Source organism: Myiozetetes cayanensis, unplaced genomic scaffold (assembly GCF_022539395.1).
Source record: "Myiozetetes cayanensis isolate MyiCay16 unplaced genomic scaffold, myiCay2020 scf30, whole genome shotgun sequence".
Lineage (NCBI taxonomy): Eukaryota > Metazoa > Chordata > Aves > Passeriformes > Tyrannidae > Myiozetetes > Myiozetetes cayanensis.
In genome coordinates this window covers 1436006-1463683 of record NW_026087522.1, presented here as the reverse complement: position 1 = coordinate 1463683, position 27678 = coordinate 1436006, and the positions used below count along the sequence as shown (strand labels likewise).

Genomic DNA, 27678 nt, shown 5'->3' with positions numbered 1-27678 from the left:
TTTAAACAAACTTCACTTCCCACCAACAGACTCGGCGTGGATCTTCCAGCACGAAAGGATTTGCAAAAATACATCGATATTTTCTCTTCCCACGTCCTGGATGCCCCCCCTGCCACGCGTTGTGAGCTCTGTGGGAGCCCCCAGCTCTGCCCAGAATACACCAGGACTACCTTGAGTGGCCCCACTCAATCTTTAACCAGAGGAACTGGAGGGTTTTATGCACAAAAACCCCGATTTTCTGTGCCAGCACAACACCTGATCGTGGCGAGTTGTTGCTTTATAAATAACAAATCAGTGAACCAGTTCCAGCTTGCAAATCTTTTCTTGCTTTCCTTAAGTCCTACCCCGAGAAACTCTGAAGGTGTTTTAGTTTTTTTCCCCCATGCCACACTCTGAAGGTGCTGTTTGAGCACTGAAAGAGCACGTTGAAACCTCTCTGGCTGTCCAGATTTTAAAAAAATCAGTGTATTGTACAGCGAGCCCGTGCTGATTGTGATAGCCAGCGTGTCCTTGAGTGTAACTTTCTGCTGGCAAAGTTTGCTTGTTGGAGCAAATTACCCGTAATTAATCCTTATTTATGTTGCTCTGCCCCCCCGGAGGCACCAGCGAAGATCAAGGAAAATAAAACTTACTGGAAACAACAGGTGGGAGAGGACACAGGGTGGAAAACTGCCATGCAAAGCTGGGAATCTGAGGGATCCAAAAGGGCACCCCAGGAGCTGAGCAATAACACTGCCTAATGCCTCTCTACTTGGGATGGAAAGTGATAAAAAATATCATCTCCCCAGATTTTCATGCTTAAAGTGTTAAAATACTCTGAGTTATCACCGTTCTCATTGCTTTCCCCAGAGAGGGAAGGTGTCCTGCCCACGGCAGGGGGGTGGAACTGGGCGATATTTGAGGTCCCTCTCCACCTGGAAACCCTTTCTGGTGTCCCAGCTCCCCAGCACGGCAGGGAAGGAGGGGTGGACGTCACCGAGTGCCAAGCCAGTCTCTGGAACATCGAGTCTCCTGCAAAGTGCAGCGCTGGGACCGCTTCCCAGATTCCTGGAGTACTTCTAGAGCAACCCCTTTGTTTTTTTTAGCTATTAATGGATTACTTTTCAAAACGGAGCAGCCTCGGAGCGACCCGCTCTGGTGGAAGGAAGGTGTCCCTGCCCCGGGGGTGGAACGAGAGGAGCTTTAAGGTCCCTTCCAACCCCAACCATCCCGTGGTTCTGTAGGATCACAGAACAGCCCGAGCTGGGAGGGACCCACGAGGATCAGGCAGTCCCACTCCCGGCCCTGCAAAGGACACCCCAAATCTCTCCAAAAATCCCACCAAACGCTTTTTGGGACAGGCTTTTCGCGCCGTTCCCAGCGCCCGGCGTGACAACCCTTCCCCTGATCCCCAACCTGCGGCTGCCCCCCTGACAAAAACCTGCATTTTAGGGCCATTTCCGCGCCCGGACACTGCCGGCAGTCCCACCAAAGCCACTCCCCGGGGGATTTATCCAGCCTTTTCCCCGATTTTCCCCTCCGCGTCCCGCAGCTCGGGGCGGTGCCGTGCGGGGGGCAGGTGATGCCCGGCGGGGCGGGGAGAGGAGCCGCCTCCTCTTTCTCCTCCTCCTCCTCCTGCTCTTTCTTCCTCCTCCCTGCGCCTCTCCGGGGGAGGCAGCGAAGTTGGGCGTTTGCCGGGTAGTTTTTTCGGGTTTGTGGGTTGTTTTTTTCTCTTTTTTGGGGTGAGTTTGGGAGCGTTTCTCGGAGCATGGAGGAGCAGCCCGGGGTGTCGGGCCCCCGACAGCAGCGCGGGGAGGTGGCGGGCGAGGGGCTGCGGTGACCGAGATCCCCCCTCACCCCCGAGCCCATCCCAGCGCTGGGAAACCCTCCGGAATGGCCCGCTGGATCCCCACCAAGCGGGAGAAGTACGGGGTCGGTGAGTGCCAGACGGGACCCCCCACCCCGAGCACCCCTTCCCTCCCTTCCTCCCGTCCTTCCCTTCCTCTCCCCGCGGGCATTTCCAGGGATCCCCTGTCCTGGGGCATCCCGGGATTCTTCTGCGCGCCCGGGACTCGCCGCTCTCAGGTGTTCACTCCCCGAATCCTTAGGGATGGATGGAGGGAGGGATGGAGGTGTGTGCCCAGCTCGCACCCGGGGAGCTCCAGGAATCCCTCTGTAATTTTTGCCTCTCCATCCCGATTTACGCTGGAGAGAGAGCTCCTGGCACGGCACTAAAAACGCCTCCTGCCATCCCCAAAGGACGTGGCTCCGAAAGGTGGTGGCAGGATGAGGAGGTTGTAAGGGGCAGATTTAGGGTTGTGGGTGACAGCTTTGCCAGGGGCTGGGAATGCTGACAGAGGGTGAGGAGCGGTGAAAGCTTGGCTGGAAGTGTCCAAGGCCACGTTGGACAGGGTTTGGAGCAACTTTGGGCTAGTGGAAGGTGTCCCTGCCCATGGCAGGGTGGCACTGGATGGGATTTAAGGTCCCTTCCAACCCCACCCATTCCAGGATTTCATGACTGACACCTTGCACCTTCTGCCCTGTCCCCCTTGATGTTTAAAAGGAGGGTTTTTTGCTGCTGGCTGGCGTTTCTCTAGGAGGAAATAACCCCTTGGTGTTGCCGATAAAGTTCTGCTTTTCTTGAGAGTTTTGACAAATTGAAACCCACAGTTTTGAGGTTGGCTGGGGAGAGTTGGGCAGAGAACAATCGACAGGAAACCACTAATGACACAAACAGCTTCTGGTAGTTCGTTTTAATGAAGGGTGATCTTCCCTGCCCCTTGCGCTCAGCAGTGGATTTCTTGATGTGAGAAGAAATTAGTAATTTCATGCTTGCAAAGTGGCAATTCCCCAAACCCCCTTGAGGTTGTTCAGTCCCTGAGTGTGAAGGTGAAAAGCCTCATCTTGCACGGTTTTCACAGCGTGAATTTGAGTGGTATTTACATCGAGTGCAGGGAGGCAGCTCCCTCCTCTGAGGACTGTGTGGCTTAAAGCTGCAGGGATATTCCACCCAGCACAGCCTTATCTAGTTTCTCCAGGTAACTGGGAGGGTGTGGAGGGTTGTGCACCCTGAACTTTGCTTCTTTCTGGGCAGGGAACAGCCCACAGGGTTTATACATGGCAATGTCTGCGTGGCTTGGGGAGGTTGAGCATCTGCACTTCCCAAACTTTTGCTGTTGCAATCAGGTAAACTCTGTCCTGGCTGCTTTGATTGGCTCTGCTGGGTTATGCTGGGGTTTTTTTTTCCCAGCACACCTCTGAGCAGGGCTGTTCTTACAACCCACCATGGCCTTGGGCAGTGGGATGAATCACAGGCACTCCTCTCTCCCTTTCTCTTGGCTTCCGGGGTGAGTTTTTTTTTTTCTCTGTGCTGCCCTGAGCCAGCTGCTGGTTGTGACAGCTCCTCTCTGGCAGCCAGCGCTGCTGAGGGTGATCCCCAGGCAGGAAGGAGAAGGATTTCTGCAGTGCCTGGCTCTGTCAGGCCGTGGGATGTTGTGAAAGGGCAAAACCACAACTTCATTCTGTCCAGAAGAGAAGAGAAGACTGGGAGGGGATCTTATCAATCCACACAAATGTCTCCAAGGATTGTCAGGGGATGGTCCCAGACTCTGCCCAGTGACAGCACAAGGAGTGATGCTCATAAATTGAACCCCCACAAGCTCCACCTCACCAGGAGGCAGAACTTCTCTCCGTGGAGGTGGAACAGCTGCCCAGGGAGGGTGTGGAGTCTCCCCTCTCTGGAGACATCCCAGCCCCACCTGGACGTGTCCCTGTGTCACCTGGGCAGGGGGGTTGGGCTGGGCGATCCCCAGAGGGCCCTCCCAACCCTAAATATCCTGTTTGTTGGGGATTTCTGCCTTAGGAACCGGTGGAGAACTGCTTGCCTTTATTTTAATCACAGCCCTGGAAGTCATGCCAATGCAGTAAGAAATTCCAAGAAGTAAACAATGTGATTCAGTGTCACTTGTCTGATTTTTTTATTCCTTTTTTTTTTTTTTTTTCCCCCCCTTCAGAATGGTTTGTGTCCTGGATTGCATTTTACAGGTTCCTGAATTGTGGGTTCAAACTGATTTGCTGCCTCTCAGTTTTGCCCTGAGCTGGTTAAAAGCCCTTTCCCGTGGCTGGCACAGATGGCACACGGGCCAGGTTTGGCGTGGCAGACAGCAGGGAGGGCAAAGTCGGGAATGGCAGCACTTTTTAGGGAAATGTGAGAGATTTTGTGAGAGACAAATGGCTTAGAGCTTCTCACTTGCAGTGAGTTTTCACCCAAGTGACAGATGGGCCTTTGGAAGCTGCAGCCTTGTGAAGGGAGCAGCTGATGGGCAGCATCTTGTCTCTTTGAGCAACAGGATTGTCTGGGTCTTACTGAGCTTCCTTGCAACAGGCTTGACCTCATTTAGGAGTCAGAGTTACTACCTGGTGCATTTTCTTGGACAGCTGATGAGTTTTGGGGCCAAACTGAAGGAAATGAGCTAATTTGTCAAGTGCTCCTCTGGAAAATAAATTGTTGTTTGCAGAATGCCTTTCACTCTGCTCTGAAGGGAAGGATACCTGAATTATTCTCTGTGATTTTTAACTTCCATTATCTACTTGTTTTAAAATTATTAACTTGGAGCATGAGGAGTTTTCAGCTGGGGTGGGAATGATGGAATCCAGGTACAAGTGCTTTGTGTGTCACCTCAGCAGGACAGGAACAGGACGTGAAGTGTTTGTTCCTAGCAATGCAGCTTGATCTCTTGAGTCAATACACAAGTGTGGTCCTCCACAAGCAGAAATTGTTCCCTGAAGTTGTGTTGGAAGAGCTTTGGGATGTGAAGACTGGGATAGTTTGGGGTTTTGGGGAAGGTGGTGGGATGGTGAAGAGGGTGGGAAGCACTGGGAGATTCCATTCCCCGAGGGAGTGGCTGGAGCTGTGTCAGGGCAGGGTTAGGCTGGATTTTAGGAGAAGGTTCTTCCCCCAGAGGGTGGTTGGGCACTGAACAGGCTCCCCAGGGTTTGGGCACAGCCCCCCAAAGCTACCAGAGCTCCAGGAGCGTTTGGACAACTCTCTGTGGGACAGGGTGGGATTTTGGGGTGTCTGTGCAGGGCCAGGAGCTGGACTGGATGATCCTTGGGGGTCCCTTCCAGCTCAGGAGATTGGATGATCCTACAGCCCTCATTTCTGGGGTAGTTTTGGCTGTTTCACACAGCTGGGGAAGAACCAGCCAGATTATCATGCTGGACCTCTGACAGGTAATTCCCCCCTAACTGTGGTGGTGGCCTCTCCAGCCCATCCCGTTTTTCCCCGCTCAGGGCACGGGACTGCTCTGGTGGCAGGGAAGTGTTTGCTCTGCCCAAACACCACGTGCTGGTTTGGTCACAATCAGCTGCCTCACCTCTCAGGAATGGCAGCAATTCCTCAAATGTGCCCCAGTGCCTGCCAGCCAGGGGGGGTGACTGATGGCAGGGGAGATGCAGAGGGTGCTGCAGGGTGAGATCCTCCTGCTCAGCCTTGGATTTGGGAGCGTTTCTCCGGGCCAGCAGGTCTTGGCTCCGTGCTCCAGTTCCACCCACCTGCAGAGCTGTCTGTGATCAAAGGCTGTCAAATCAGAGCAAAATTCACATTTGTCTCGACTTGCTGCTTGCCTTGGGCCTGCCATTCCTGCAGGATGCCTCTGATTTGGGGCTCTGTTGTGCAGCAGGAGGCTCCAGAAGGATGGAGGAGCCCATTCCAGCTGCACCTTCCTAGTGCCAGAATCACCCTCTGACTAACCACTCGTTTTTCCTGCCATTTGCTTTATTATGATTTGTGGCTGAAAAGTCATCATGTTGATAGAAATAGAAGATTTCCAACAGGGAAAAGCAAAATCTTGGCACTGCTGACCCCCAGAAAGTTTTGTCCCTTCAGAGACACTGGGAAGAGTATTTGTATATATGTATTATATGTTTATGTACACTTTACTTCCCAATTTTTATTGCTGTCTCTGCAGTTTATTTGATGTGAAAGTTGCCTGTGCTACTTTTTGCTTCCATAGCCCTATTTTTTTTTTTAATCCACTCTGTCTTCTCGGATTTTTGGTGATTTCTGCTCTGTTCCTTAAGTCATCCCCCATGAAACTAATCCTGTGGACTTCAAAGGCACCACTGACGTGAACAAGACTTGTAAAGTTGTTCCTTATCTTATTTCTTCCTTTGAAAAGAAGTATCTTTCCAAGTGTCTGGTGACTTCTGGGTGCTTTAAATCCTGGGGGTCCACCTTGAGACACCACCAGAGTGTTTAGGAACTATCCCAGTGTTCATCTTAAACCCTTTAGTGGGGGCTCTAAATCCTCTCTTGAGGTCTCCAGAACTTCTGGTTGCCTTCTGGAGTTTGGGCTGAGCTTTGTCCTGCTGATTAGTTGGGGTTTAATTGTTCTGAGCTGAAGTCCCACCTTTCCCCCCAACGAGCTGGGTGTGCCACTGCTGCTGAATTTCACACCAATGTCTTGATCGTTTCTTGTGGTTTCCCTTCTGGCAGGGGGGCTGTACTTGCCTGCAGATGGGAACTCTAGAAGGGAAAAGCAGAATAAGAAAAGTTCCTGAACTGAGAAGAACTCATTGACCTGTTTAACGTGTAGAAAAGCAGTGAATGTGTGATGATCTTTCTGTATTATTCAGATTGTAATCGTTCATTCATAGCCCTCCTGTGTGTTCAAACTTGCTGAAGGTGCTTTGATTTGAAAATCAGCGTTTTTTGCTGTTCAGTTTGCACTTCATGGGCTGGTAGGACACTGCTCCCAACCAAGTGCCTTGAAGGAAGATAAAACCCTGCTTCTGCTGAAGACTCAGCATGGCCAAGCTTCAAACTCCCTTGCTACCAGAATGAGGTGATGCTCTCAAGTCCAGTGCTTTTAATTTATAACTGAATGCCCGGAATCCTGCGATGAATTTGGGTGCATCTGCCAGGAAAAATGTGCTCATGAAGCCAGGCCATAAATCCCAATTACTGAGCAGCTCTGGAGGCAGCCAGGTCGTGGTTGCCTTCAAAAACTGATGATGTTGCAGAATTGTGAGTTGGATCAGTGGCTTAAATGATAAAAGATGGTTTTTTGGGGCAGCACAGGCTGTACCTCCCAGAGAGAACTCCCTGGAATTGAGGGGGAGCAGTGTTTGAAGGATTAATTCCTCTGGCAGCCCCTTGGAGCTTTCAGGTGGGTGTCTGGCCCACTGGCATAGGATGTAGCTCAAAAAAGGAGTGGCTGTTCAGTGGAGAGGATTCTTTGGTCACTGACACTCCATTTTTTGGAGGTGTTGCTGCAATCAAAGTGGAACTCATTCCCAAAAGTGCTGAATCTGGGCAAAAAGTTGATTAAGGCCCAGTGGAGATAAGTTTCCTGCTCCTGGGGAGCTGGGTACTTTGATCCTCCAGAATAATAAAACCCATTTATGACTTCAGCACTGCAGTTCTGAGAGTGGTTCAGAACGTCACAGGCAAATAGTGGCCAATTGGTTCTGTAAAAGTGCCTTTTTTTTTTCTCCTCTCTTTCTTTTTAGACCTCATTCTTGCAGCACTTCCATCCTCACTGCTCTGATGTCATGGGGGCTTCAAGCTGAGAGAGATGGAGCTTGATGGAAAGGAATAAAGCAGCTCTAGGAAATGAAGGGAAGGCCACAGCACTCCCAAATTCTTCATCTCCTGGCATCTCCTGCAGTTTGATTAACACTAATCTGCTTATTGCAAATCTAGGGGTAGTTTGTTCTTCGTTCAAAGGCTTCAAATATTTTTGCTGGGCTTTTCCCTTCTGGTCAAGGTTTCCTGCTCCTCACTTTATAATAAAATTCCCTCTTTGCCACTTGCTTGTTACCTGAGACAAGGTGGCAAGGGAAATGAAGGTCTTTGGGAAGGAGAAGCTGCAATTGCAGCAGTTTTTGTGTCTCTGCAGAGCCAGTTTTGGTGTCAATTGGAGTCTGTGCTGGAGTGTTCTCCTCACTCAGAGCTCTCATCTCTTCCCCCCTCCCTCCCTCTGGAGCGATGCAAACAGCAGAACTCATTAGATAGCAAGGCTCACAGCTCTGCACAGCAGCATTTCCAAGTTTTCTTTCCACTTCCTTTGATGTTTTGCCCGGTAAGAATTAGGAGGGTGATTTCAAGGCCGGTGGCAAATTCAATTAATTCCTTTGACAGCGCCACACGCCTTCGAGCTGGGAACGAGCTGAGTGGGCCAATTTATCCAGTGATGGGCTTTTACAAAGACGTGTGAAGATTTCATTGAAACAGCGACTTCTTGTGCTTAAACAAAGCCTCCAAACGCGAGCTGCTCGTTTGCAGGCTTGGAGGAGGCAAAGTAATTAAAGCCAGGCTTGGTAAAAACTCAGCCTTGTAAACAAACATCTCACGGGCAGGGAAAAATGGAGACATCCAAAATCAAGAGGTTTATTTTGTGCAGCTGGGTTTCAGGCCCCTGGTAGGTGCAGACTATGTTTAAATATGGTGTTTTTTGGGAGAACACCAATTATTCAGGCTTAAAGCATTCCTCTAAACCACAGCCTGATTAATCAGAGAAGCCCAGAATTCCAGCTCAAGGATCAACCTCTCTTGGCAGAACCTCGAAGAACACCTTAAACAGAAAGAGATGTATCAAAGCAACCTGATAAAAGTTTATAAAATCTTCAAGGGGAGAGGCCAGGCACTTTTATTTTTCCAGCTGTGGGGAACTTTCATGATGTTCCAAGGAGACTGGAATTGCAGGTCTGCTTTTTTTGGTTATTTTTTTTTTAATTATTATTTCTCAAGCCCCAGGTTTGCTTGGGTGCTGTATATTCAGGAGCAGGTTGGCTCCTACCCTGACTTATTTCTCCACTGGCTCACAGCACTCCCTTTCACTCCAGACATAAGCTGAGACAGCTAATGTAGATTAAATCCTTATCTGAGCTTAAAATCCCCAAGGGCCCTTTAGAGTGAAAATAATAAAAGGAGAGGGAGAGCCCGGTGAAGAAAATGTCCCAGTGAAAGACCTGGGTGTGTTACCTGCATGCAAATTAAACCACACACCTGGTGGGGGTCAGCTGGAGTTTGGCACCTCCAGGGAGGCAAAACAGCTTGTGCTGTGCTCCTGCTGTTGCTGGTGCCCAAATCAGAGTGTTTAGATGTATTTCCCTGCCCTGTTTGCAGTTCAGATGCGCTCTGAGAACCAAATTTGCTTTATTTTTACACCTTTTTGTGATAAAAAAAAAGAAAACGACTGATGGGAGTCGTGCAGGCGTGAAAATATTTCTCTTTTGGCTCGTAAGCAGCGTGTCTCTGGCTCTCCAACATCCCTGAATCGTCTCAGTTTGCCTGATTTGAATGGGAGGAGGCCTGATGAGCATCCCTGTTCCCATGGGCTGGGTTGGGCTGGGGAACTTGTTTTTTTCTCTAAAGCAATCCAGGCTTGAAGAGATTAAACCATGGAGTCCAGAATCTGATCCAGTCAATGCTGGACAGGATTAGCCAAAAGATAATGATGGCTGAAAAGCTTCCCCGGGCCCAGAGTTGGAAATCAGTTTGATTTAAGGCTGTTTGTGCAGGACAGAGTCTGCAAGCCTGTGGTTATCTGCCTGTGCCATCTCCAAGATGATCCATTATTCAGGGAAAATCAGAAAAATCATAGACTTTGATCAGCTTTGATGGGGCAGGTTGGGGTTGATTTGATTTGATTTGATTTGGGGTTGGTTAGTGCAATAGCCTTAGGTTGGAACTGGAAGTGTTGGAAGGGTGGGGGACAGTGGCTCCTCCTGCTTTTTGTGTGGTTCTCCAAAGCAAGAAATGGATCTAAAACCCAGCAGTTACAGAATGCAGACTGGAAAGGCCACGTCACATCCTCCTGCACAGGCAGGTGCTGTCATTTCTCATTTAATCCCATTTTTAAGATAACCCGGCTTAAAAATGCTGAGAACAAGTAAAATGTGTTTCTGTGTGTGAGGCCAGCCTGAAGCAACAGGAACACAAGATGTTAAAAGCCATAAAACCATGGAATCATGGAATGGTTTGGGCTGGAAAGGACCTTAGAGATCATCTCATTCCACCCCCTGCCATGGGCAGGGATGGTCCCACCTCGAGCTCATCACAAATTTGACTCTGAAGTCTAATGATGGCTGTTAATTCCAGCACTTCCAGCTGCATAATCCTGTTATTCTGGATTATTTATGCTCAAAATGCTAAAGCAGCCACTTGGGACTTTGTAGAATTGAGACTGCATCTCAGCATCAACCCTTGAGCAGTGGGATTTTTTTCATAACCATCATAAAATGTACATTTTTTCCCAGGGTTGAACCATGACTTACTTTTTTTTTTTTTTAAGAAGCAGCCTGACATCTAAACCTTAAATTATTCCATTCTCAATTTTTCAGACACGAATTCCTGGGAAGTTACAAGACCGTTTTTGCTCCAGAACATCAAACAAGCCTTTGTTCCCGTTAAGAATTAATTCCCGGGGCAGCTCCTTGTTTTTTAGAGAAAGCCACTGTGTTTTTGGGGGTGTCTTGGCACTGGAGAACATACCAGGCTCCTCCAAAGGGGGATGTCCAAGCAGCCATGCCATTATTTTTTTTTTTAATGTGGGGTTTGTCACAGCATAAAAGCAGGGGGGGGGCTTCTGTTCCCCTGCGATGGGGGTTGATGACTGAAAGATGGACTGAGATGGAGCCTGGTTGTTGCAACAGCTCTGAATGTGAGTCTTTGTTCCCAGGAAGCAAACCCAGCCCTCTCCTATCAGGCAGGGTGAGGGCAGGCTGGGGGGAAGTGGGACATGGCATTTGGAAGTGGTTTTATCGTGTCTTTGTGATGGGTGGAGGGGAAGGAGGAGGGGGGAGGGTGGTTGGTTATTTTGAGCCAAGTTTAGAGATAATGGATCTTGCAGTGGCTGTGCTTTTCAGGCCAATAATCCACGTTTCAAATGCACTTATTGAGAGGAGGATTCCCTTTTATTCTGCTTTGAAATGCACACAGAATAGTGTGTGACGGGTTCTGCCTCGTTCACTGGGGTTCGGGCGGTTTTAGCTGAGCTTTGCTTTTAGGACAGTCTTGAAAATGAGTTTTTTGGGGGGCAAAAGGGGTCTGGGAATTAATACTATAGTGGAATCATAAAATGGGTGGGTTTGGAATGGACTTCAAAGTGCCAATCCAGTGCCACCCCCTGCCATGGGCAGGGACACCTTCCACTAGCCCAGGTTGCTCCAACCTGGCCTTGGACAATTCCAGGGAACCACAGCTTCTCTGGGAATCCCATCCCAGCCCCTCCCCAAGCCTCACAGGGAAGAATTTCTTCCCAATATCCCATCCAAACCTCTACTCAGTTGGGAGCCATTCCCCCTGAAGCTGCTGGATCTCCCCCAGGTTCCACTGAGATCCAGCTCAGGCTCAGTGAGCTGCTGACAGACCTCCTGCAAATTGAGGCTTCTCCCCGGACTCTGTGTCAAAAAGTGAAGCTTTGTGGGTTTTTAAAGTGTGTTTTGGGGGTTTTTAATTTGTAATATAGTTGTACTTCTCGTTTTCTGCCCCGTGCCCAGCACTGAGGCTTCGTGCTGTGGTGTCTCGTGTTGTCTCCTGGATCAGGAATGTGTGTGCTGGGGTTCATCTGCTGTCTTCCTACAACTTGGGGGGCAGTGACCCAGCTAAACCTGCTCTTCCCATCACGCTGCTGCCAAACTGTGCCTCCTCAGAACCTTCCAGCTCTCCACACTTATCCCTCAGAGCCCTGGAAAGCCCAGGCTGTCCCAGGTTTCCTGTGCCCTCCGTGCTGTCCGTGTTTGTGGGATGGCTCTGGGTGATTCCAGCATCCACCCCCACCTGTGCAAGGCCTCTGGGGTTCCTTCTCCATGTGTTTTGAGGCCTCACCTTCAGCCCTGTAGCAGGAGAATTGCTTCTTATCTTCCCCTCATGACTCTGGCTGCTGTCATCAGTCATAAAGTTATCTGCTGCCCTTTGCCAGTGCTCGCTCCTCTGACCTTCCCTCCTCGTGGATTCCATTTCTTGCACTTCCAACTAATCAAGCTTGGAGGGCTGGGAACTGAATAACATGAGATGTTGCCCCTGGTTGTGCTCATCCTTAAACAAACCCTCCTTATGGGTCGTGTTCTCCACTCCTGCCTCTTTATTTCGATTAAATTTGTTAGACTTCGGCGCTGCTTTTCATTCAGGATGATAAAAGGAGCGGGATCAACACCCTCAAGTGAACTTCAAAGGACAAGAATCTCAGCTGAAGTTGAGCTTGAAGCAAAAAAAAGACTTAACTTCAGATACTCCTGCAAAGTCTCGGCGTTATTTTCCCTCCTTGCTGCTCTGTCGGGATTTAAACAAAGTGGGTTGATTTGTTTTTTTCCATGCCCTGTTTGTTGTGTGTGCAGCTTCCTTTTGCTTTCAAGTCTGAGAGAGGTCAGATTAAATACACAGCACCGAGGGAGAGGCTGAGCTGTGCAGATGACTGCAGATGGGACCAGCACTGACTCCCAGCAGCGGGAAGCGCCACTCGCAAGCAGCGAAGCTCCCAGGGAAAATATGCCAGCAATTTTGTCTTTTCCTAACCTTGGGCAGAACCACTGGGGGGGAGGAGGTTTGGTGTTTTATGCTCTGCCTTCACTCACTCGGTCTGGCCAGGCAGGATCCTGCAAAATTGCCTTGTTTTGAAGTGAGGTCCTTTATTTTAAAGTGAGTTCCTTTATTTTAAAGCGCTGCACGTGGGGGTGTGAGACCTGTCTGCTGCAGCGGGGAGAGGGAAGGGAACTGCAGAGATGAGTTCTCTGGCTCGTGGCTGTTGTGATCTTGGGGAAGGGAAGGGAACTGGGGAGTGGTCCCTCTTTGCTCTTTGGTTTGAATTCACTCTCTGTGCTCTCAGAAGAAAAGGCTGCTCTGACGCCCGCCCACCTTTCCCTCGCACCCTGGTGCTGCTCAGGCTGCTTTTTGTCTGCAGCTCGAGCAGCAGTTTAGGGAAAAATGCAGCCTGGTATTTCTATAATGTCCTGTTTGTGCCAGAGAAACCCGAGGCATCTACAGATTGTATGGAGGAATCCCTGGTGAATGAGAGACGTGGCTGGGGAGCTCTTGGGATGAATCCAGAGGAGATCCCGGAGCTGCTCCAAGGGCTGGAGCCCCTCTGGAGACCCTGTGGGAGAGCTGGGGGGGTTATCCTGGAGAAGGGAAGGATCCAGGGAGACCTGAGAGCCCCTTGCAGGGCCTGAAGGGGCTCCAGGAGAGCTGGAGAGGGACTGGGGACAAGGGATGGAGAGACAGGACACAGGGAATGGCTTCCCACTGCCAGGGGGCAGGGAGAGATGGAATATTGGGAAGAAATTCCTCCCTGAGTGGCTGGGATGGAATTCCCAGAGAAGCTGTGGCTGCCCCATCCCCTGGAGGTGTCCAAGGCCAGGCTGGACAGGGCTTGGAGCAACCTGGTGCTAGTGGAAGGTGTCCCTGCCCATGGCAGGGGGTGGCACTGGATGAGTTTTAAGGTCCCTTCCAACCCAAACCATTCCACAGTTCATATTCACGTTCATCTTTGACCATGAACATTTCTCCAGATTTTTCTGCAACCAGGAATGCTCCTGTAATTCTGTTGGAAAACCATGTGGTGGCTTCAGTGCCAAGTCCATGTGTGTGTGGAGCTCTAAAGTGGTGCCTGTGGGGACACCCCCTGCCCTGCAGCACAGGAAAAGAAGTGTCTGCTGGTGAGCAGGGTGGATTTCAGATCCTGCAGGGATTCACATCTCCTGCCCCTCTCTTGGGCTATTTATAGTGCCAATATTGGAGAGAGGGCAGCTCCTGTCTGTGAGATAATTTCCTGTGTGGTCACCCCCAGTCATTTGTGCTGGAGCCTTTCCAGGAGGCAGTAACTCCTCATCCCGACGGAAATGAGGGGCACTGGACGTGACTTTATTTATTTATTTATTTCATTTCCCGCACAGAGCCCTTCAAACCCAAACCTGGGGCAGCCTGAAGGATTTCCCCAACATTTCTGTGATTTATTTGCCTTCTTAAACTTTCCCCTCCTGTCTCCCTCTGCTTTGCATCCTCCAGAAAGTTCCAGAGAAAAGGCAGTGGAGAAGTCTGGCCTTCTGGCCTTAATCTTATTCCCCCTGGAAAGCCAATGAGATCCAGATCAGCTTTGTCTTTGGGAGGGATTAAATTTGTGGGGAACCTCAAGTTTTCCTGCTAAAATTGGGTCTTGGCTGGGGAGAGCCTCGAGTAGCAAATAATCAAGAGTGGTTTTTTAGTGTAGAATTTAGAGGTGTGTTTTATCAGGACATCAAATTTAGGGTGTTTCCCAACGCTCCATTAATTAGAGCTGTAAAAAAAATAATGATAATTACTGACTTGATCCCTGATGCCTGAGGTCGGGGTGACCTTTGTGGGCAGGTTGTTGGGTGAGGTGGGAACATGCAGCTTGTTCCCAAGGACTCCTGGGAGGAAAAATGACTGTATTAATATTCTGGCTGCAAAGAATAACATTTCTTACCCTGCCCCCTTTTCCAGCATGTTCCTTTCCCAGGGTACCTTGGTGGCTTTTCCCCAAAATCCTGTTCTCCTGGGATTTAAGCCCTGCATCCCCCTCATGGTTGTGTTTTTCCTGTGTTTCTCCCTGGTTTTGTTTGTGTTTTTGTAGCCATCTACAACTACGACGCCGTGCAGGACGTGGAGCTGTCCCTGCAGGTCGGTGACACCGTTCACATCCTGGAGATGTACGAAGGTGGGTCCCCCATGGCTCCCCAAAATTCCAAAAATATTAACAAATCGAGCTTATTCTCCTGAAATAACCCGAATTTTGGGGCTGTGTTTCCCACTCCTGCCGTGCCCAAAGCTGTTCCACGCTTTGTTTGCTGCAGGCACTCGAGCTTTAAAACACTGTTAAAAAGGCAGAAAATTTACCATCTCTTTTCTGTTCCTGGCAGGGTTGATCAAGGTAAGATTTCTTTATATCTCGAGGCAGAACTACAAGATAAAGAAACACTTAATTCTGGCTGTTCATTCCTGTTTTCACAGCTCCTCTTTGGGCCAGGCCACTTACATTGATTGATGAAGTGACCCAGCTGGGAAATAATAATAATAATAATAATAATAATAATAATAATAATAATAATAATAATAGTTAATAATAGCTGTTGTTGTTGTTTTTAAAGTAGCTTTTAACCTGAGTTGTTTGTTTGTTTGTTTTTGAATGGAGGTAGGGGATGAAAGAAAAGGAGAGGGAAGGTCTGATTGTTTCCAAAGTAATGTTTTAAGCTGTAAAAGAGAAAAAAAAAAGGCATTGTATGCTTTTAAAAGGCTCCAGCTACAGAGCTTTAATGCCCCTTTTAGGCTCTTTCTTCTGGGAAGTTTTTCTTCATTCATAATGTAAAACAGGAAGCAAAATTCCTCTTTTTTTAAAGAGGATTAAAATCACACCTGAGTGTTTCAAGTCTGCTCATTAAACCTGACTGCTTAATGAAGATTTCAATATTGGGAACGAACCAGAGCCATTTTCATTATTCTAAAGGACGTTCTGCTCACTCTTTTACCTGGAAGGCTCCCCAAAATTGAAACAGCCCTTTCCAAAATACAAATCCAGTGGCCTCCAGGAGCGGGCTGGGTTTGGAAAAGCTCTCCCAGTATCCCTGCCGGGAGCAGCAAAGTGCTGGGTTAGCGGTTTGTTCTTGGCCGATTGTTCTCTTTCCACTTGTCTGTGCCCTCACTGGGAACACCCAGGCAGCTCCTCGGTGTCAGAGCTCATGATGGTGCTGATGGGTGTTTTTTAAACTCTGCTGGGTGTGACTGGGGCGGGTGTTTGGGGGGCAGAGGGAGAGAGGGAAAATATCTGTAATAGGAGGGGAAAATATCTGTACATAACAGGCAAAATATCTGTGTGTAACAGGCAAAAATATCTTTATATAATACTGCTAAATTCTGACTTGATTCTGCAAAAGGACACAAGAAAAGAGGGAGTGTCAGGAAGCAAAAAAAAAATTTACCCCCACGATGAGGATGCATTTCATATTTCCCAAAACTTTGGGGTGTTTCTTCCTTTCCCTCTGTTTTTAAGCAGCCTCATTGTTTAACCCTCCTCCTTGTCACCAGCTCTTTAATAGATAATCAAGAATAGGGAATGAACACCCAAATAAGGTCCTCTCTTTTTTTTTTTTTTGCCAGGGTGGAATTTTCTCCTGCAGGAGAAAAAGCGCCTGTAAATGGTTTGGGAGGGTGAACGTTTTCAGCTGGGCGAGGGGAAAGCGATTGTTTTCATATGCAGAGCCATCAGCGTGCAATCAGACCCTGTGTCTGAGGCACCACGGGAATTCCTGAACCCTTTTCCCACAAAATCCAGCCAAAAAACTCCGGCCAGACCTTTGTGAGTGTGCAGGGGGAAGGTGGGGATTGTCTGGGAGATGGGAACTCCGCTGTGGGTGTGCCCTGATCTCCCATAAACCCATCTCAAAAAAAACCCAAAAAACATCTCAAACCCCCCCAGTTCTATCCTCAGTCTGCTGACTGAGGAGGGCACAAGGTGCTTGTGCAGAATTGTTCTCCTTGATAACAGGATAGTGCAGCGTGGGCTTCTGCCAAATATTCAGGACTCTGCACACGCTACAGAATCCAAGGAGAGAAGGAATCTTGGTGCACCCAGAGTGCTGTGGGGGCTGCTTTGGTGCAGGATTTACTCTCTGGGCGTCTGTCCTTGAGGATGAGCTGGGAGGATACGTTGCTGTTTAGGGGAAACTCTTATTATTTATGATGATGATGATTTCAGGGAGGTTGTGGGAATGGCCAGGTGGTGGGGAGAAGGAATGTGTGCTCACATACCGTGGTTCTCACCGGTTTCTCCTCCTGCTGAAAATGAGTTTACACTGAATTTCTGCCTGGTTTCAGCCTCCTCTCTGAGCCCTGGGCGTGGGTGAAGCAATCCCTGTGTGTGGGGTGAGACAGGAGGAACGAGGACCTTGTGGTTCAACCCATGACCTGGGCTTGCACCACCCAGCATCAAACCATTGCAGTTGGAATGGTTTTTTTTTCATAGGTTTTCTGGTCTTTCCCACGCTGCATAAAAATCCATTTAATGGAAGGTAAAACTGAGGACCTGATCCCTTAAAAAAAAAAAAACCAAACAACAAAAAACCCCACAAAAAACAAAACCCACTCCTCCAAAGCTTAGGCAGATTTTGGGTTTTTTTAATAAGAAAAAATCACGTCATCCATCGACCACTGGCAAAAGATGATGTTCCTTTTTCCAGTGATGGGCAAGATTATTGCCATTATTGACAGCAGGAGCAGAATTCTGATTAAAAAAATGGCACGAGGTGCTTGCAGAAATAGTTTTGCATCATCAGAGACGAGGGGGTTTTTTGCAATGGTTGCAAAATATTTTACAGGCATGAGGTCAGTGCCAAGAGGCCATCTGAAATATGAGGAAGTTGTGCTGTGGAGGGGCTGAAAAGTGTCAGATGGAATTGAGATCACTGGGAAAACACTCCTGGCAAATTCCACGGGCTTTGTATCGCACCCTGAGTAACTTGGACTTTACTGTCCAATTAATGACAACTTAGATAAAAATAGAACCTAAATCTTCTCATCCCTAATCCAGTACCTGATCCATTGGTCCATGGTCAATGTATAATCTTATTTTCATCCTGTTGCAAGGAATGGCATTTCTTCTTTCCTCCTAACTTATTACTGGAATATTGGAGTTCATGTGGTTGAGGAGCCTTCTCATTGCATTTAAAAAAAAAAAAAAAAGAGCAAATACAAGAAGATATACAAAAAAAACCCCAACAAAACACAAATATAACCACTCTAAGCTCTAATTTGTGATTGAGGGGGTCTCAGATCTGTGGTTCTTCATGGGAGATGCTTTGCTAATTACATGAATATTTGGATTGGGGGGGGAACAACAACAAAACCCACAAACAAACAAACCCCAAATAAAGCAGCCTCCCCTCCTCTCTTCTTCTCTTCTTTGCCTAATTATTCCTGTAAATCCCTTTGCCTTCTTGGTGCTGCCACTCAGCAGGACATAATCCTGTGGGATCAGGGGGGTTGTCTGGCCAACCCTGACCACCCTCCACGAGTTCTGGACCATCATCCACCCCCTCTGTGCTTGCTGAGGGACAGTGGGTTTAGTTTAATTTTTGTGCAGGTGGAGCCTTAGGGAAAGAGCCAAACCTTGGAGTTGGGGCAGTGGAGAGCTGGGATCCCAGGGAATCTTGAGATTGGAAATATCTTGATGTTTTCCTGGCTGGGGGTCAGTGAGAGAGCAACACGAGGGATGTGTCCACTTGGAGCAGATTCACAGCTATTTATTCACAGGATCAGTAGACTGGTGTTGTGAATTACACTTGTTGTTTGGTTGCTGTGGACAGGGAAACCATAAATGCAGATATTTCTGCTTCCTTTGCCAGGCTGGTACCGAGGATACACCCTCCGAAATAAATCGAAGAAGGTACGACCTCACCTTTTCTGCCTCTCATTTTTATTTCACCCCTTGCCAGACCCCCTCCAGTTTTTTAATCTGCTGTATTTCTTGTCTTAACATTGAACAGGTCTCTTGGCCATTGTGTCCTTTCCTTTAGTGACAGCAAAAATGCCCTTGGAGCTCAAAGTTTCAGAGCCACTGGCTGGATATTCCCCCTCTGGAATCACCAGTAATGCAGCTTCAGCTCCCAAAACTGACTGCTCCACATCTGCATCCACGAGTTTATTGCTTTATTGTTATGCTCTTGGAGCTGGACACATGCAGCCTTAGTTGTATTTAGTGGTAATATCAGAGTTTTGATTTGGCTTGGAAAATATTCCAGGAATGACACAGAACCTGGATCTCAGCCAGGCTGCTGGAGGTTTGTGGGGCTGGCCCTGAAGCTGCAGGGAAATCTGGTTTCCCAGAGGATTCCTGGCACCTCTCTTGTGGTAGCATCCCTCAGTCTCCATATTTTTTTTTAGTCATTGAAAAGGGAACAGAAAAGGTTTCCTGGAAAGTTTCTTTTAAATAATGGAAATTTGGGAGTTTCTACAGGTGCTGGGGGAGCTTTTCTGGAGAGACACAGGTCCAGGGCGACCTGGCAGATGACCCCAGGAGTGTTTTGTAGCAAGGACAAATGAGTATAATTGACAATTTGCAGGAATTTATCACGTTTCAGGCAGGAAGATGAGTGTCATTAGAGGGAAACAAGGAATTGCCTTCTCTGAGGTGCCAGATATCAAATCCAGTGCCCAAACGTGGACTCCTTAGTGGCTTTTTCTCCTGTGGTACTGGGACATCTCTTTACCCTTTCCCCCTTCTTTCTGCTCAGATGTTGTTTCTGTGCTGTCACAGCCCACAGTGTGACTGATTTATTTGATTTCTCTCTTTATTTTTTAGGGCATTTTCCCCGAGACATACATCCATTTAAAAGAGGCCATCGTGAAGGACCGGGGGTAGGTCGGCACCTCTGCCATTCCATTGGACCCCCCCCAAAAAAAAATACCCAACTGGAGGAGCTGTGGTTGGGATAAACCACTCCTGACCTGTCTCTGAGCAGGGTTTGCCTCCTCTGCCAGACTTCCAGGGCTGCATGGCTTGGTTTTTCAGAGCACTGACATCCCAGAGCAGTTGTGGGATGGGGGCAGGAGGAAAAGGAAGGGTTAAGGAAGCTCTGTTAGACCAGTTAGGAGCTCCAGGTCCATCGAGCTCCATTTACCTCCTCTGGGGACTCCTGCAAGTCATAACAACCTCCTGCTCCTGGCCAAGGAGCCAGCAGGAGTGTGGATTCCTTCCTGTCTTGGAAAACATTGAAGGAAATGACTCCTGGTTCAGTTCCTAGAGCTGAGTCTCTGGTCCTCAGAGGGAGAGGAAAACAGCAGTGGCAAAGGGAGAACCTTTGTGAAGTGCTCTTTTATTTTTGTTTGTCAGATAACTGTTAACCACTGCAAGTGGGGATTCTTGCAGGCTGAATTTCCCCTCTCTTTATTCTGTTTCTGGAATGGATGCAGTGGGAATAACAAGACTGAGAGGGTAATGAGTGTGCAGTGTGTGTGCTGGAGAACATCTTCAGACTCTTGACATCCTGTGTGAGTGAACTCCGTGAAAATTTCCATGTTTATAAAAAAAAAAAAAGGATGTTTGACTGCCAAGTTTTAACTTTGAGTGCAAAACCTTCCTTCTGCTTTCTCCTTTTTTTTTTTTTCCCCCACTCTAGACAACACGAAACGGTGATTCCCAGTGAGCTGCCCCTGGGACAGGAGCTCACCTCCACCCTCAGGGAGTGGGCAGTCATCTGGCACAAGCTGTACGTGGTAAGTTCTGCTCAGTAATCGCTGTTTCATCACAAAACTGGGGTGAGATGAGCCTGGGATGCTCTCAGAGCTCGCACAGTGGGGTGTCAGTCAGCGTTTTAACACTCCCAGCGTGGTAAAAGTGACCTTGAGGGTGGCTAAAAGTGCTTTTTTAATTAAGATGGGGGAGTTCAAATCAGCTCTAAATCACTCAGTGCACCCAGAGCAAGTTTTCCTGTTGGAAATCTCACCAGGCCACGAGTTCATTCTGTTTGTGCGCCACGAAACCACAAGAATTTGTTCCACCCTCTTAATTTAATGAGGAGCTGGATGGGGATGGAATTACTGTGTGAAAAGAGAGTTTTGTTCCTGGCTTTTTTTTATTTTTTTTTTTTATTTTATTATTATTCCTGAATAACTTTAGGATTGGAGCCTCAGAATCTTTTTTTTTGAAGAGCAGAAATCTTTCATGTTCTTTGTGCTTTAACCAATATAAGTCCTAAAATAGGCTTGGAAAATGTTGTGGTTTGAAATGGATTTGAGTTTATTTTCCCTGCAGTGTGTGTATTAAAAGAAACAAAAAAAAGGCTAAAGGAGGAAGGAGGTATTTGAGGAGAAAAAGGAAACATGAGGGGATTTTTTTTTTCCTTTTTCTTTGGCAGCATTTAATTTCACTTCTTTAATTCCTGTGGGTTTCATTGCAGCAGTGGGTTTATCTCCCCTGCAAAATAAATATAAAAATGGGGGAGGGTGTTTAGCTTGGTTTGGTTAATAGGAATTAGCTGTGGAGGTAACTCAGCTGGTGGCACATTGAGGTCTGCTCTGTATTGCCCTGAAAACTCACCCAAATTGCCTTTTCTTTGCAAGTATTTTTTAATGCAAGGACACATTTTTAAAATTTGTTTATTAAATGTATCTCTTTGTTTATTAAATGTATCTGTGATATCCTCCCTATAGCAACTAAAACCTCTTGTAGCCTCTGTCAGCCCCTCTGTCACTCAAATGAGAAGGAATATTGTTGTTTATATATATTGCTGATCCCTTTAGATTTGGGGGGAAAATGTGAGTGATTTGTACAATTCACGTTATTTGCAGAGACCAGAATGGGGAAATCACTGAACTGAGTTTCTCTTTCTGCTCTGGGGGAGCAGTTTGGGGTTTGTAGTTAAAAATTAACAGCCCTGCTGCAGTCACACCCCAGTCAGGACCAGCAAGGAACCACTGGCCAGTTCCCACTGGCTGTGGGTGGGATGGAGCCAGAAACCTCTTGAAAGTCGTTTTGGAGCTGAATAACCGTAATCATTGTCCCAGAAACTTCCAATTTGTGGCTTTTCCCCTGTGAAAATGAGCTGCTGGTGGCACTCAGAGCCATCCCAGGAACTGGCTCGCTCTGTGGTGGCAAAGAGGCAGCCTGGGCTCCCTTTTTAATGATTTAAATGGTTTGTCTGACACTTTTAAAAGCTGATTTACTTATCCAGGCACATCCTGCTATAAAACAGGGTCAGTTTCCACACCCTCATCCACGTTTTAATTACAGCCTTAGAGCTCCAAGCTGCAGGAAGGAGGTGCACAGGTGGGAGTGATTTTGGTAGGGTGGAACCAGTGAGCAGGAGGAGAGTTATTGTCGTTAATTAAGGATGGTAACAGTGGGGATGGCAGGAGGAAACCCTTCAGCAGGCAGTTTTTGACGTCCTGTTCAGTCGGTGCTTTGTAATTGCAGCTGAGGTGAAAATGCAGTGGCTGCAGCAAACAGGAGGCAGGACCTGGGTGCGCTGGGAATCCTCTCAGTGATGGTTTTAGAGCGTTTTTGGGCAAGCTTCTGACGTGGTTCTGAGCAGCTACAGCTGGGGAGGGTGTGAAAACATGGGATGGGTGAAGATCTCCCTGTGAGCAGGGGCAGGAGCCAAGGGAATGGCAGGAGCTGTGGCAGGAGTGGGATTGTTGGGGTGTCTGTGCAGGGCCAGACAGAGTTGGGCTGGATGATCCTGTGGGTTCCTTCCAGCTCAGGGTATCCCATGGTTCTGTATCAAGCTGGCATTCCTGTCTCAATCCACCAGAACACACTTATGGTCATTCAACATCCTCTCTCTGCCCTGTACATAAAATTCCCCAGCAGAGCAGTTTTGAAGTGCTGGAAAGCACCAGAAGCCTATTTTTAGTCTGGGGGTTTTTCTGAAAAAAAAAAAAAAATGTCCTGGGCAAAAGTGAAGCCCTTAAAGGCACTTAAAGATCTTAAAGACACTTAAACCTTGGCAGTGCAAAGCACTGGAGAATTCCTTCCTGGGGTCTGATCTTGCAGGATCCCACAGTGGCTGTTTCTCAGGTGTTTGCAGTTAAATACAACCTGTGGGATTCTGCAGTTGGGGACAGTTCTGAGCTGACTGAGCTCAGTGGTTTCAGGCTTTCCTTGTTTCAAAATGTCCTTTTTTTTTTCTTTTCCCTGCAGAACAACAAGACCACCCTGTTCAGGCACGTGCAGCAGCTGACCTACAGCCTGATAGAGTGGAGGTCGCAGATCCTCTCAGGGACCCTTCCCAAGGATGAGCTGGCTGAGCTCAAGAAAAAAGTCACTGCCAAGATCGACTATGGCAACAGGTAAATCCCAGATGCCAGGAAATGCACGATGTGAGTGACCACACACTAATTTGGGCTCGGATTTTTGCCTTGGAAAGGCGACAGTGGCAGCTTTGAGTGCCCAGCATGGTGGGGCTGCCTGGCAGGTGGGTTTGCAGCAGTTGGTTCTTCCTGGGCCAGAGATCTCTTGGGCTTGGCAGGAAGCCTCACCTGCCTTAATTCTGCATAAATCTGGCACTTGATGGCATTTCCCAGTTTGTGCCTGGTTGGCTGGAGCTGGGATTTGGCTGCTGGTGGTGAAGTAAATTGCTTTATCAGCAGCTGAGGAACAGGATTGTGTTGGCCACCCAGAGCTCCAGCTCTCACTGCTTTGCACAGAAGGGGAAATGTCCCCAGAGCTCATCTATCTGCCTGTCAGACTTGATTCAATAAGTCAAATAAGCCAATTAAGAAGAAAGCTTATGGCAGAGGACGATAATCAGCTGGGTAGATAATACACATCCACCTTCTAGAACAAAGCCCTTCAAGCAAGAATGAGGGGAGATGCCATCCTAAAATTGAATTTACTGGGGGGGAAGACAGGGGAAAATGTGTGAGAGCAAAAGCAGCCCCGTGGATCTTGCCAGGGGTGGGGGGTGGGGTTTGTGCTCTTTGCTGCTCACAAACTGGGCCCTCTCTTTTGCCCCCCTCAGGATCCTGGGCTTGGACCTGGTGGTGAGAGACGACAACGGGAACATCTTGGACCCGGACGAGACCAGCACCATCTCCCTCTTCAGGGCCCACGAAACGGCCTCCAAAAGGATTGATGAAAGGATCCAGGAGGAGAAGGTGCATGTCCTGCCACTGGGCTGTCATCTCCAAGTGTCTGTACATCCCTCCCTGGAGGATGTTGTGCTCCTTTGGCAGCGAATTCCCGTGTGTTTGTTTTTAATGGAATTATTCCCTGCAGTCCCTGCAGCAGAATCTGGACCTCAGAGGGCAGCCAATCTTCAACTCCACCCACACCTACAGCCTGTATGTGAACTTCAAGAACTTTGTCTGCAACATTGGGGAAGATGCAGAGCTGCTGATGAGCCTCTACGACCCCGATCTCTCCAAATTCATCAGGTGGGGGCTGTTTTTAGCAGGTTAGAAAAGGAGATGCAGCAGAGAGGTTTTGCAGTTCTGTGCCTTGCTGCCCCAGTGGGGGGAAGTTGGAATTAATTTGGAATTAATTTCAGCTGAGGTGGACAGTCAGGGTTCTGCCTCCCCTCTTTAAAGCTGGGCATTTCTGAGATAACATCACCCAAACCCTCAGATTGTCTTTAAAATTCTCAATTTTCCCTGCTGTGCTCCCAAGACTGGATTCAATTTTGATTAATTGGTTAATTGTTTCCCAGTAAATCATGGCCACACTGTGGTGTTTGCTGTCCAGGCAGTGCAGGGTCACATCTGAGAGCTGGGGATTTTGTACTGGTGGGGAAGATGTAAAGAACTTTATCAGGAGAGCAAGTCTGTGTCAGGAACACTCTGTCTCCACCACTGGGTTATCAGGTGTGGAAATGCAGTTGGAATTACACAGGCAGGCAGATGGGCCTTCACCCTCCTCTGAAATGAGTCACCCCAGAGTCATTTTGGCGTAAAAGACTTTGGCAGAATCCTTCAAATATTCCTAAAAGATCAAAATTCACCTCAGAGTCATCTTGGGATAGAAGATTTGGGCAGGATCCTTCAAATATTCCCAAAAGATCAAAATTCTTTCCAGCTTCTGCCAGGAAATGGGAATGCCAGGTAGTTGATTTATTGCCATTTCTTTTTTTTTTTTATTTCCTTTGTTTGCAGTGAAAATTACCTGGTTCGTTGGGGCAGCAATGGGATGCCTAAAGAAATTGAGAAACTAAACAACCTGCAGGCAGTCTTCACTGTGAGTCCAGGAATCCTGGAATGCTTTGGGTTGGAAGGGGATCAAAAAGCTCACCCAGTGCCAACCCCTGCCACGGGCAGGGACATCTTCCACCAGCCCAGGTTGCTCCAAGCTGGCCTTGGACACTTCCAGGGATCCAGGGGCAGCCACAGCTTCTCTGGGAGGAATTTCTCCCCTCTATCCCATCTATCCCTGCCCTCTGGCAGTGTCTTTCTCTGTCTCTCCTTCCATCCCTGAAGCAGAATTTGGTACCATTTCATTTCAACCCCTTTTTTTTTTTTTTTTTTTCCCCAGGACTTGAGCAGCTCTGACCTGATCCGCCCCAAGATCAGCCTGGTGTGTCAGATCGTGAGGGTGGGCCACATGGAGCTCAAGGATGGGAAGAAGCACACCTGTGGGCTCAGGAGACCCTTTGGTGTGGCAGGTAGGACAGAGCCAGCCTGTGGAGAGGCTTCCAGGGGCTGGGAAGTGGGAGCTGGGTGTGCTGGCTGTGCCCTGCCAGAGTCAGCATCGCTGCTGATGCCAGGCTGTAAATAGCAACCCTCTGAGACCTCTAAAGAAGGTTGTCCATGAGGATGGAGTGCTCATGGACACCCAATTCCTGTTTGATCCCTGGGATCTCCCAGGAAAAGACTTGAAATTTGTGGTGGAAAATTAAATAAATAAGCAATAGTAGCGTTTGATTGTAAATGGAATGTGTCTGCTGTGAAATACCCCAGCCCCACCTTGGTTTTTATCACATTTTCACACTCATTGGGCTGAGCGAGTGAGGAGTTTTCATCAGTGAAAAGGTGCTTTTTTAAAAGGTTGAGATGAGGGTGGTGCTCTCTGGGGGAATCCCAGAGTGGTTTGGGCTGGAAAGGACTTTAAAGACCACCCAGTTTCACCCAGGGACACCTTCCACGAGACCAGGTTGCTCCCAGCCCTTGTCACAGGTGACACTGACCCCAAAATGAGCTGTTGTTATTTCCATTACGAAAGGGAAGAGCTCTCTGGGGGTTTTTTTAGCAGCAAGTGATGATCTGGTGTCGTTGCAGTGATGGACATAACTGACATCATCCATGGGAAGGTGGATGACGAGGAGAAGCAGCATTTCATCCCGTTCCAGCAGTAAGTACCGGCTCCAGAGTTCTAAAAAGCTCTGGCTTTTTCGAGCCATTGTCCTCTGCAGAAGGACAGAGCTGTCTGGGAGCCTGGCAGTGCTCCAATCAGCCTGCAGCAGGAGCCAGCTCTTGGAAGGGAAAGGTTTCTTGTCGCTCTCCTGGAGCCTTTGTTCTGCTTTTCTCTCTCGGGGAGTTTGGGCAATCAGCTGAAATTTCGACCTGGGAGGGCAGAAAGAAGAGCACAAAAGGTGCAAAATAACCTTGGGGAGGCGACTTTGCAAAGTGTTTGAGGGCTGAGAGGCAAGAGCTTCAGAAACCCCTGAGCACAGAGGCACATCTTGTCCCTGCTGGGTGGTTCCTCTGCCTCTTCCCTCTCCTGATGTCTCTGGAAGGGCCAGAGGGCAGCAGGGAAGGGATTTTTTTTTTTTTTTAATCCCAAAAATCCCATTGAGTTCTGCATTCCTGCAGTGCTGGTGAGCCTGGTGTGTTCTGCCTGCTCTTAGAGCTCAATTTTTTGGCACGTTCCAGGCACTGAAATGGAGTTTGTTTGGGTAGACCCAGCCATGTTGTTACAGTCCTAAATATAACAATGCCAGTGTTCCAGCCCTGTGTTATTACAAGGTATTTTCAGGGGAACAAAACCCCTTCAGGGCCTGGAAGGAGATGGCTTTTACTTTGCAGGATAATGTCAGTCTGCTGCTTTATGGTTGTTTTTTTTGTTTGTTGGTTTGGGTTTTTTGTTTGTTTGGTGGTTTTTTTTCATTTGTTTGGGAGTTTTCGGGTTTTGTTTTGCTGCTTTTCTTTGTTTGCTTGGAGGTTTTTTTGTTTGGGGTCTTCATTTGTGTTTTGGGTTTGTTTATTGGGGGTTTTGTTTGTTCATCTTGGGTTTTTTGTTGGGTTGGTTTTGGGATTTTCCCCGTTCTCCCTCTGCTCTAATGAGGCTGAGTTTGAATGCACAGCTGGGCAATCTCCCAGGATGGGAGATGATTTTATGTGTCATTATTGCTGCAGTGAGGTCAGGTTCGAGACCCAAAGCTCATCAGATGTGGCTGTGACTGGGGAGAGGTTCTTCACTTGATGATCTCACAGCAGTCATTAATTCTATTAATAAACCAAACATTTCCCTGGCAAACAGCCAGCTGTTGGCCAGCCCTCTTCTTGCCCAGGTTGATGTTGGCCTCTGCTGTCTGATTTAGGATTGCCATGGAGACCTACATCAGGCAGAGACAGCTGATCATGTCCCCCCTGATGACATCCCACGTGATAGGGGAGAACGAGCCCCTCACCTCTGTCTTCAACAAAGTCATCGCTGCCAAGGAGGTGAATCACAAAGGACAAGGTACAGCCCCCCCCTGGGGGATAAAAGCTGGGCTGGGGAAGGGTTCCCCTGCCTGCTGAGGAAATAAATGCCCTGTGAAAGTCCAGAGGTCAAGGATTGATGGAGTTTGTTCCCTTCCCTGAGCCAAACCTGTGTCCTTTGTAGTGGTTGTCACCCCAGCAGAGCTAAAAGCAGATGAACCCAGGAGCTGTTCTTGAAGGAGAAGAGCTGCTCCAACTGATGATTTCCATGCTGATAATGCAACATTTCTAACCTAAAACTGTCTGTGTGGACATAAAATCCTGTTGGGTGAACGCTGCTGCATGTTCTGTGAATTGCTTTGGGTTTAAACTGAATTATTCAGGATTTTTCTGCCCTTCTTTGGGTGTGTGGCCTTTGCTCAAATACACTCAGGATTCATCCCAGAGAGTCTGTGTTTCACTTCAGAGAATCTTCTTGCCCAGTAAAACCTCACTCAGCGTTAGGGAGGTGCAGAACTGAGCAAGAAAGAACCAGCTTGGGATATTTAAGGAATATTTGCAGGAAGGTCACGGGAAGAAAGAGGTTTTTATAAACACAGGTTTAAAATTCATGG

At 48.2% G+C, this 27678-nt stretch overlaps 1 protein-coding gene across 5 annotated transcripts in view; it reads left to right on the top strand.

Annotated features, from left to right (window-relative positions):
• The first annotated feature begins 1674 nt into the window (after positions 1 to 1674).
• DOCK5 (dedicator of cytokinesis 5) overlaps positions 1675 to 27678 on the top strand; it is a 60322-nt gene continuing 34318 nt past the window's right edge. For all 5 annotated transcript variants that reach the window (XR_007630118.1, XR_007630119.1, XM_050325800.1 and 2 more), the window contains exons 1-12: positions 1675 to 1915; positions 14574 to 14657; positions 18337 to 18377; positions 19293 to 19348; positions 20110 to 20206; positions 22632 to 22780; positions 23452 to 23587; positions 23709 to 23866; positions 24581 to 24662; positions 24957 to 25086; positions 25700 to 25772; positions 26962 to 27104. Coding sequence is in view for 3 of the 5 variants with exons in the window: in XM_050325800.1 (XP_050181757.1) it covers positions 1873 to 1915; positions 14574 to 14657; positions 18337 to 18377; positions 19293 to 19348; positions 20110 to 20206; positions 22632 to 22780; positions 23452 to 23587; positions 23709 to 23866; positions 24581 to 24662; positions 24957 to 25086; positions 25700 to 25772; positions 26962 to 27104 (1192 nt within the window). In the remaining 2 variants the exon portion in view is untranslated. The remainder of the gene's footprint in view (positions 1916 to 14573; positions 14658 to 18336; positions 18378 to 19292; positions 19349 to 20109; positions 20207 to 22631; positions 22781 to 23451; positions 23588 to 23708; positions 23867 to 24580; positions 24663 to 24956; positions 25087 to 25699; positions 25773 to 26961; positions 27105 to 27678) is intronic.